At 35.3% G+C, this 11524-nt stretch overlaps 1 protein-coding gene across 1 annotated transcript in view; it reads left to right on the top strand.

Moving 5' to 3' along the window:
- The window catches only part of LOC107461822 (peroxidase 44-like), a 2878-nt gene extending 911 nt beyond the window's left edge, over nt 1–1967 (top strand). Inside the window, exon 2 of the mRNA XM_016080373.3 lies at nt 1175–1967. Coding sequence (XP_015935859.1) covers nt 1175–1942 — 768 coding nt within the window. The 3' untranslated portion in view covers nt 1943–1967. The remainder of the gene's footprint in view (nt 1–1174) is intronic.
- The last annotated feature ends 9557 nt before the right edge of the window (nt 1968–11524 follow it).

Genomic DNA, 11524 nt, shown 5'->3' with positions numbered 1-11524 from the left:
AGTTGAAAATTTTTTAGTTACAAAAGATAAAAAAAACATTTTATAAAATTATTTTTAATTTATATTTTCAGATATTCTTACTTATCCGTAAGCATTATTTACTAAATAATCAAAAATATATTCTTGGTCAATAATAGAAATCTTAGTTCCATACACTCTAATGCGTTCTTTTCTTTTGCTATCTTTCTCATTATATTAAATAAATAAATAATTAAAAAATAAATTATATATGAATTTAATCTTCATGGTAAAAGAATTTTACGTAGTTATATCCTATGAAGCACAGACACTTCGCTAAGTTATCGTGTCCGCGTGTTGAATACATTTCGGACACGCGTGTCGTGTCTGCTGTTTCTAACTGTGTCTTAATAAAAAATAAAAATTTTTTTTCGGACATACCTATATAGTATCACGTGTCAGCATGTCCACATATATTCTTAAACTAAATTTAGATATAGTATATATTATTATTTGTTAAAACAAAAAATATTTTAAATACTTGATATAATTAAAATAAGACATTAAAAATAATTAAAAAATTTAATTTATATTTTAATATCAATAAAATATTAAAATATCATTACGATTTATCTAAAAAATACTTTATATTTTATATGTATGCGTGTCCCGTGTCATATAAGATTTTAAAATTCGTGTGTCGTGTCCTGTCCATATCCGTAGCAGTGTCTATGCATCATAGGTTATATCTAAACACATAGATTTATGAATTTAATTTAATAATTTTTTAAAAATTTTTTACATTGAGATTCAACATTAAAATTTAACTATGTATATATCAATAATTGATCACTACATTAGTAAGTAAATTAATTATTTATAAAAAAATATATATTAAAATATAAAATACATATTAAAAATACAGTTTTTTTACTAAAAATAGAAAGACTCACACTCGCGACCTCTAAACGAATATGAAAAAATTATGTTATTTTAATTATANAGTAACTAATTTAATAATTAATTTTAAAATTAGTAAAAATTCACTCAGTTAATTTTATATAAAATTAATAATTAAAAATAGTTAAATAATTAAACAAATTTAATTAAATTATCATCAAACAACTCAATTTTTCACCTTTAAAATAACTCAGTTTTTCACCTTTGAAATTAGAGTAAGTAAACATGGTGTCATGGATGATTATTTCGTTTTCAGGGTTGCGATGCCTCCATATTAATAGACCCAACAGAGGACAACGAATCTGAGAAAGATGCAGAAGCAAACGAAACCGTTAGGGGTTTCGAGATCATCGACAAGGCCAAGAAGAAGCTAGAAAAAGTGTGCCCTTCAACAGTTTCCTGTGCAGACATCATTGCGCTGGCAGCAAGAGACGCCGTCTCCATCACCGGAGGACCATGGTACGCCGTTCCCACCGGCAGACGCGACGGGTTTGTCTCGAATCCTTCAAACGCAGAGATCCTTCCAGGACCAAGTTCAACGGTGTCACATGCCCTTCAAATCTTTACATCAAAAGGCATGACACTTAGCGAAATGGTAACCCTTATGGGAGCACACACCATTGGTTATGCTCATTGTGGTTTCTTCAGGAAAAGGCTTGAAGGTAGAGACTCAACAATGGATCCTTCTCTGAACGAGAAGCTTGTGAGGCTTTGTGGGAATAGTAGTAGTAGTAATAACAACCCTACGACGTTTTTGGATCAGAACACTTCTTTTGTGTTTGACAATCAATTTTATGAAGAGATCGTTAACAAGAGAGGGGTGCTTTTCATTGACCAGCAGTTGGCTCTGGATTCTTCGACTAAAGGGTTGGTCTCCAAGTTCGCCACAGATGCTGAGAGCTTTCGACGAAGCTTTGTGAATGCTATTGTCAAGATGGGAAGCATTGGTGTTTTGGTTGGAGATGATGGCGAGATTAGAACTCGTTGCTGGGATTACAATAATAATAATAATAGTGATCCTTAAATTGTGACTTTAGATTTGTTTTTCATGCTCACTCTCATGTAAAAATATACAAATTACGAACCGTGATAGTTATTAGCTATCCTACCTGATGGTAATGTCGAAAGAAAAATGATATATATAGCTTATTTTTAATCGGGAGATAATGTAAATGTTAAATAACGTAAATAACGGTTTAGAAAAAAAAGAAAGTAAATCAATTTTTGAATTTAAATTAATAAGTTTAGGCAAGGTAACCTCTTTTGTCGTATTATGTTATTATTGGTTCATCTCAATTATTTTTGTTCTCCAACTCACATTTCCTCTTTTTATCATGCCGCGACGGAAACAGCGTCGTAACTTCAACCACTGCAAAATACAGTGCTGCTAAACGCTATTTATCATCACAATTTTTTTCTCGTGCACCGTAGTCACCACCAAATGCTGTCCACCATTGTGGCACCCTGTTCGCCCGTCACTGAACACCGTCCACCATCACGGTTTTTTTCTCGCGCACCGCAGCCACCGCCATCGCTTTTCCACCCCACTATTATGATTGCAAGCGTTATTATATGTGCTGCCTTCAAGATCACAGAAAAGATAAATCAAGCATACGGGATTATAGTTATTAGGGATATGCTGATCACAACGTGATTGGTTTTATTGATAATGGTAGTTGGTGGAAGAATAACATATGGCAAGCTACTATCTTTTTATTGGTATTCAGTTGCATAAACGCTATTTATTTCTCATTTTAGATAGCAAAATTTATGGAGGGAGACTATATTTCAATTGTGTCTTTTCTGTTCTTGACAATGATCATGAAAATATGACATTACGTGTACAAAAAGAGGTACATGTTCGAGTTTAGAAATAAAGTTTTCAATAATGACATGTTCATGATTGCATGCATTATTATTTGTTCTGCCGATCACGGCCCTCTTTTTCTTATTTCCACCTTGTTGTGGTCAATCCATAATATGTCGAATGGTTATTTTAGTAGATATGTAGATGATTATTTTAATTTTTATGTGAATGGTTATTTGATTGAAATAAGTTTAGTTAGATACAATTAAAATAAGTTGGATGTTCAATTCACTAAGTATGCGGATCATTTTTTTTCTTTAAGTGGATGGTTATCCTTAAGCGCCGATGAGGTTCCCTGTTGACGAACTAGAGACGGTGAGGTGGATCTCGACAACGACGATGGGGCTAGTTGGCAACCAAGCGACAATATATAGAGGGTTTGGGGGTGAAGCTAGAGCATTGGTAAATTAGAGTATAATGGTTAAAATTTTTGAATTATTAAATGGAATTTTTTTGTTAGGTAATTTGGGCAGAGTATTTTTTTTATTTCATTGGGCCAAATTTTTACTCTGTTGTTCACGTTGTTCAAACTTTTCGTTGTCTACCTAGCGAAACCAATTTTTAAAAGAGATATATTAGATATTTCACTTTTATATACACGAGTTGAATAAAGGTGGCACACATGTATGTACCCTATCCGCGGGTATCCAACTGCGACCCAATCTGATCGGGTATGATTGTCAACCCGACGGGTAGGTTTTCGTGCAGGTCGGGTAACCTCAATCCTATCCGACCAATCTGCACCCTAATATGTATATGTTTTATACTTATATAAAAATATGTTTCAAGTTGATAGTGAACCAAAAATCTCTCACTAAATGAAAAAAGTTCTTAGTTACTAATGAGAAGATCATTAATTGATTATTTTTTTTCATAAAAATTAGTTCTATTTTAAATTATTATTAAATTATATAATAATGTTACATTTTTTTGTAACTCGCGAATAAGATCAGATATCCACAAATTAAAAACAAGTAGAATATAGTTAAAATTTTTTCAATCAACAAATAGAATTAAAATTGAATCTAAACCCTACTCTACTTTACCCATTACCACCCATTAAAATCGTTAGCGATAATCAACATGCCATGTTATAATACAAACCAATTATGAATGTAATATTTTAATAAAATTGATTTATGTATCAATATATAATTTTTGTTGTTAGACTTTTTAGTTATGTAGCTTGAGATCTTGTCTTATATATTTCCCCTTTAGTTGGGCTTGAAGTATTTATTAATAATAATATTTCCTAAATTGTAACTATATTATTATTGCCCCACTAACTAAGTTGAATGTCAGGTTATTGTATTTTTTTTTTTGATATTATTAATAAATTAATTATTAAATTAATTTAAATTAGTGAATCAGTAATAAAAACTTTAATTGGGGAGTGCCTTTTACTTTTTGTTGGATCAACCATTTTTTTTGGACGGATTGGATAACTAAATTCAACAAATTCTCAAGCCCAGAATAAGACACATAAATTCTAATACTAGTTCCCTATCTACCCAGATGAATTGCTTTCTCTCCACTGTAACCATACTTCTATAAGGAAACACAAATAAGCACACTATTATAAAGAAACACAAATGATGCTAAAACAAAAGACCAAATAGACCAACCAAAACGATAGGTCCGCTTCGAGGAGTAAAAGCACGAGACTAGATGCACCACACTCCAGAGTGTGAACGAATTAGCGCGGGAAGTCAGGGGTGCTGCAACTTGATTATGAGCTTGAGTAGAAAACAGGATGCAACATTAGAGACCGCTGTGTAATCCAACGCTGAAGCGTCTCAGACATGGCACCATTGATGATGGGAAGGTAAGCCCAACTTCTCATTCCTAATTATCTCTGCAATTTGTTTGGGCGGGTTAGATGGCCAATGATTGGTTAGTTGATTTTGCAATTTCAGAGAAGGCAAAGTGTGAGCTAGCATGTTCCCTTCTCGAAGAATCCAAGAAAAGCCACAGTTTGAAAGTCTCTTCTGGATAGCTTTAATGTCTTGAATTATTGGTTCTACTTCCTAAAATGTGTTTTCTTCTTTGATTGCTTGAATTAGTTGAAAGCAGTCAGATTCAATAGTTGCATTCTCAATTTTGAGATTTTCTATTAAAATAATTGCTTCTCTTATAGCAGTTGCTTCTGCAAGAATGCTGGAGTTCGTTTGTATTTTTGAAGTTGTCCCTCCCATGAGGGTTCCATTGCAATCTCTGATAGCTACTGCTATACTTCCTGATTTTGTGTCATTGGAGAAGGCTACATCCGTATTTAATTTGAGCCAATTTTGAGGAGGGGATCTCCAGATTATAGGTACTGTCCTTCTCCTATTTGATTCATTGGTGCTATTATTTTCCTTCTTATTTTTTCTTTTCTGTTGCTTTAAAATATTCTAGTTCAAGATTTTTTGCATGGTTGATAGTAGACTTTGGATCAGGTTCTGTGTCATGAAAAATTTTTCCATTTCTTGTTTTTCAAATTGCCCACATTGTGATACCAATCCGACTTCACATTTGATTTGCTCCTATTTTACCTCCTTGGTTGCACTTTCTAAACATTTTTTGTAGCCACATCCCGACTGAGTTTACGCTTTTCTTTGTTGGTGTGCATTGAGCTTGCGAGCCAAACCATACTGCTCTTGTCCAATCACATAGAAGTAGAGCATGTTCGATGGTTTCTTCCGCCTGCATACAAATAGGACATAGATTACTGTTAGTTATCTTTTTCTTAATCAAATTGGCTGGGAGGATATTATGGATTGTTCGCCATAAGAACATCTTAATCTTTTGGGGAGTTCTCATATTCCAAATTCCTAGCCAAAGATCCTCCAAAGGTGTACTTGTTAAGGGCCTGTCTTTCAAGTATTTTTTCTCTTCTTCTTTTTTTGCTATATGATATCCAATTTTAACAGTGTAGTTTCCATCTTATCGGTACGGCCAAATCAAATTGTCTTGTCTTGCTATTCTGCTGATTGGAGTTCTGATGATTTTTTCGGCTATGATTACGGGAAAAAAATTTTTAATTTTTGCTTGGTCCCACTCTTTTGAACTTGAGATCAAATCCTCCACTCTTAAGTCTTCATTGTTTTTTTTTGTCGAGCAGTTGATTCAAACCATATATCCAGTTATCCTTCCACACTTTGACTCTTTTACCTTGGTCTATGTTCCATTTGGCTTTGCTCTTTAATAAATCTCTATCCTGTAGAATGCTATTCCATATCAAAGACCCTCTTCGGTGACTTTGAGCTTCTCAAAACTCACAATTAGGGAAGTATAAGGCTTTTAAAAGTCTCACCCCGACAATTCTGGATTTTTAATAATTCTCCATGCTTGCTTTGCCAGTTGTGCTGTGTTTTGGTGATGGAAGTCATTGAATCCTAATCCTCCCTCTTTTTTACTCGTGCAAAGCTTAGTCCAAGCCGTCCAGTGTATTCCTTTTTCCTTCCCTTGACCTCTCCACCAGAATTTAGCCACTTTTGCACTTAATTTATTGCAGAATGATTTAGGAAACTTTAATATACTCATGGCGTACGTTGGTATCGCTTGAATGACAGTCTTGATGAGTACTTCCTTTCCCGCTTGATTTAATAGATTCTCTTTCCATCCTTCAATTTTTCCGTCCACCTTTTTCATTATCCAATCTAAGGACTTGCTTTTTTATCTTTCCCACTGAGCTGGTAACCCTAAGTACTTTTTCGGTTTGGCCCAAGTTGGAATATTGAGGATCTCCTCTATGTTGACTCTGGTTTGGATTGGGATTTGATTACCAAAGGTAATTCCAGATTTCTCCAAGTTGATCACCTGACCAGAAGCTGAGGTGTACACATTGAGTATTTGGACTAGCTGATACACTTCCTCCTCTTTAGCTCCTAAAAGAATGATGCAGACATAAGCAAATAGTAAATGTGTAATGATAGGAGCATTCAGGGCTAGTTTGACCCTAGATATCATATTACTGTTAAGCGCTTTATCCATTAGGATAGTAAAAACTTCTGCAGCAATGATAAATAGATAAGGTGAAAGAGGATCTCCCTGTCTAAGACCTCTCTGCGTGATTATCTGTCTAAATAGAATTCCATTAATTTTGAACCTGTATGTCACACTTTTGATACACTCCATGGTAAGCTTAACCCATTTTTGGTGGAATCCTAACGCCTTGAGAACTTCTTCAATAAAAGTCCATTCCATCCTATCATAAACTTTGTTCATATCCAGTTTGATGGCTAAATCTTGTGAGAAGTCTTTTCCTGTATTGGTGATCCTGTGGAAAGCTTCTTGAATGATGATGATGTTAGCTTGAATCATTATTCCATTAACAAACGCGCTCTGAATGGGAGAAACGACCTTGTCCATGATGCTTCTGAGCCTCGCCACCATAACTTTAGAGATGATTTTGTAGATATAGTTGCAACAACTTATGGGTCTCAAATGATTAAGCGTTTCCGCTTGCTTAATTTTTGGGATAAGAACAACTTGTGTTTCATTTATCTCCTTGGGAATGTGGCCCTTTTCAAGAAATCTTTAACCACTTCACACACATCTTTTTGAATAGTAATCCAGTGCTTCTGGTAGAACTGGCCACTAAGTCCATCAGGTCCAGGTGCTCTTGTACCATCCATACCAAAGACTGCTTGCTTTATTTCCTCTTCTGTTACTTCCTTCAAGAGATCATTGTTCATAGACTCAGTCACTCTCTTGAAAATTTCGTTGATACAATTCTGCAGGTTGGTGCTTTCTTTTGATGTGAATAGGCTCATGTAATACTCTTCTATTAATCTCAAAATATCTTCTTGTTTATGAATTCAATTTCCTTCATTGTTTCACAGCCTATCAATTCGATTCCTATCCCTCCTTTGTAAGGTAGAAGCATGAAAGAATGCCGTATTTCGATCATCCCAATTGAGCCATTTGATTCTAGCCCTTTGAGTCCAATATTTTTCTTCTTGACTCCATAGCTTTTTTATTTTTTCCTTTGCCTCCTTGATAAGAATTTGCTGATGTGGGTTGTGAAGAGAATTTTGAAGTGACTGAATCTTGGATTGCCACCATGCGATATCCTTATCAGCCCTTTTGAAGTTAGTCCTATTCCACTCCTTAAGGACCTTGATGCAATTCTTTGTTTTTTCTAACAAATTTTTCCAATCATCTCCATTGCTGTTTCCTTCATTCCATCCTTTCTTGATTACTTCCTTGCAATCTTCTCTGTCATCCCAATACGATTCATATCTAAAGAGTCCTGGAATTTTTTGGTTCGGCCTCATGTCCAGAATAAGGGGGTAGTGATCCGATAAAATGGCCGATAGAGCTGTGAGTCTGGCATGATTAAACATTTGTCTCCACTTCCAATTAACCATAGCCCTGTCTATCCTTTCTCTTGTTACGACACTATCTCTTGGGTTGCTGAACCAAGTGAATTTGCTCCCTTTTAGCTACAAATCCATGAGGTTTTTTTTGTTCACCAAGTCTCTGAATTCCTCTATTTGGATTAGCGGCTTCGGGTGTTTTCCAACTTTTTCATCTTGATTGAGAATATCATTGAAGTCCCCAATAAAACAACTCGACTCATTTACCATGTCCTTTGACTCACCTAATACTTGCCAAGTTCTTCTTCTATGCTTGAAAATTGGATTGCCATAAACAAAACAACACTTCCAATCAGGATCATTTTTACTCTTTATATCTGCAAGAATGAAATTTTGACACCATAAGTAGACAGAAATATTAATTTTTTCATTCCATAACAAACATAGACCTCGGGACAAGTCCCGGAATTCTACACAAAAGACATTTTTAAACTGAAACTTTCTTGCTATTTTTCTTAATTTTTTCTCCTTAGCTCTAGTTTTCATAAGGTATACTATGGCGGGCCTGTGCTTACTGCACAGGTTTTTCAATTTGGAAGCTGTCGCGGCCGCCGCCACACCGCGACAGTTCCAACTTAGAATAATCATGGCTGAGGTGGGGGCATGATTAGGCCCGCCTCCTCACCCGTAGTTGCTATTCCTTACTCTGCCCTAGGTCTGTTGCTTCCTTCCTGAACAATATGGTTCTTGTTTCTTTTGTTGTTCCTTGATTCCCGATCTCCTTCCCCGCTGAACTCTGTGATGTTCCTTCCTCCACTTTCATTTCTCTTCCTTTTGATTTTCAGGTTATACTGCATCCCTATGCTCAAAACTTCTTTCCATATCTTCAAGTTGTTGTTGAGTTGATTGTTTGCCTTTGATTCTTCTTCTTCTTCATCTAAAGCCAATTCAACATAATAAATCTGCCCTTTTTCATTCTTGTAAGATTGTTTCTCCTTGCGTTTTTCAGTATCGATCTATTTCTCCACTTCTTCTCTCATGGCCCATTTTAGTCCAAGTTCGGTTTTTCTTTCTACATCTTCTGAATGTTGCTTCCATGATTCTTGTTGATTTTTTAGTAGATCGGCTTGGTTAACGTTTTCTTAAGGAAGAAACCGTGTGTTGTGGCCCACTGAGTTGGTTGGTTTTGCTTGTAGTCCACTTGGGGGCATTTTGGTTGAGCCCATTTCATTTGCCTCCTGGAGGTTGATAAATTCTTGTTGGGCTTGCTTCTTTATTGTATTCTCTTCTCTAGATAGACCATCTTTGGGCTTGACCCAATTAGATGGCCCAATATTAGAATTAGCTCCTTTTATCTTTTCTTTCTCAGCACCACCCATTTTCTCTTTTTGTGTGACTTCTTTTGTCTTTTCTACATTCCTTCTTTTTGCCTCTTTTAGGTTTTGCAGAGTTTCTCGGAGAACGTTGAGAAGGCACATTTCTCTAAGTTCTGAGCCACTTCCTTGTACCAGTGGGCTTACTTCCTTGTCTTCTTCCATCTTTTCGCTGCCAATCTTTTTCCCTTCTCGTAATCTTTCTTTTCCCGATGAGATCTCTATATCTGGGATGTCTAATATCTGTTGGTCCTTAGGTTCGTCTTCTGAGCTTTGACTATCTCCACCTTCCTCATCTCTCGTGTGGTGTTCACGCGCCTCCTCTTGTTCCTTGAGCTGTTGTTCCCATTTGTCTTCATCTTCTTCTGCTTTTAGCGATCTCGCCCTTTCAGTTGTTAACTTATTGTTGTATCTGGGTTTTGTTGGATCCCAACATGCCATGACTATTGGCTTGCTGCAACTTTTCTTTTCATGCCCGATGATTTCGCATTTGAGTCAAAAGCAATCTTGGAGCCTCTCATATTTGAAGCTGATCCATATCTTGGCTTTGTTGTCCCTGTTGAGCCAAAATCCTGTCTGGAGTGGCTGTGTTATATTGATGGCAGCTCTGAAGCATAGGAAGTCTCTTTTCAGGGTTCCATTCTTAATGGGATCCTCCACTTCTCCCACTATTCCTATGAAATTTTCGATTGTCTTTGCCGTTTCTTTATTTAGATGCTCAATTGGAAGGCCATGAGTTTGAATCCAGAACTCCATGTGGTCATGGCTCACATCAAGAATAGATTCTCTGTGCAACCGTTGTTGAAGATTCATCAGATTACCTCTTACGTTCCATGGACCGTTGTTGAGAAATCTTTTTCCTAATCTGCTGTCCTTAAAGCTAATGAGAACTTTGTTCCTCTCTACCTCTGAGATTGAGACATCGCTGGGTTACCCCACATGCCCAAAATGGAGTTTTTGATGGCTCTAAACTTGAGGTCTCTGTCTGTGATGATTCTGCCAACCAGATTGAAACAATTCAGCTTAAACCCAGGACTTGGTTGTGTGCTCAGGGTGATGGTGGTGCCTTCTTTGGGTTCAGTGCCCATGTTTGGTCTGACCATAATGAAAGGTTATGTAGATTAGAAGAGAGAATGCTTTGGGTTCAGTGCCCATGTTTGGTCTGACCATAATGAAAGGTTATGTAGATTAGAAGAGAGAATGCTATGAGTGACGGTTATTCCTAGTGTTTAGAGTTGAGATATTATGTGTTTAATGCTATTAGATTGACATCTACTTCAGACAATAATATAATACTTGACCATTATTTACATTACAGAGAACAATAATTTAAAAAACAGAACTCAATGTTCTGAGATACTCTCTTCACGAGAGAAAACCCTCTCCTAACGAGAGAAAAAGCTTGTTTTGGATCAACTATTTTGAAAGTACTTGTGAAAATACTACTAGAGTTTTTGGGCTTATACTATTGGGCCCTTCAACCTGTATTGATAATTTGAGTGACCAAAACCCAGTTAGGTTCATCTGTACCAGAAATAGCTTGAATAATGTTAAGTTTTGTTCCCCGTCCAAAAAAAAATGTTAAGTTTTGTTCATGTTCACTCAATTTATTTATTTATTTCATGATTAATGCTTTGTTGGCTATTAGAATTTTTGGTGAATAATATAATTAGATAAAAAATAATTTTTTTTATTAAATATAAAAAGAATATGTATATTAAACATTATGAACAATAAATACGTCGGATATTCAATTCATTAGGTGTGCGGATGGTTATCTAAATATTAAAGTTTAGAAGGTAATTTGGGAGTAAATTGTTTTTTTATTTTATTGGGTCAATTTTAGAACCAATTGTTCATATTGCTTAGAAAAGTCATTGTATACATAACAAAATTTAGTAATAATAATAATAGTTAGTCAAAGTTTTATTTTATAGTAACAAGAATGGATTTGGATTTTCTAAAGTTTGAATTTCACTTTAGAGAGTAAAGTATGATCTCTTACTATTTATTTTATAGGTGGGACCAAAAATAAATATGAGAGAAAAACCATTTAAGGATAA

This window comes from Arachis duranensis, chromosome 8 (assembly GCF_000817695.3).
Source record: "Arachis duranensis cultivar V14167 chromosome 8, aradu.V14167.gnm2.J7QH, whole genome shotgun sequence".
Classification (NCBI taxonomy): Eukaryota; Viridiplantae; Streptophyta; class Magnoliopsida; order Fabales; family Fabaceae; genus Arachis; species Arachis duranensis.
The sequence above is the reverse complement of the archived record's forward strand: the minus strand, read 5'-3'. Positions and strand labels throughout refer to the sequence as shown.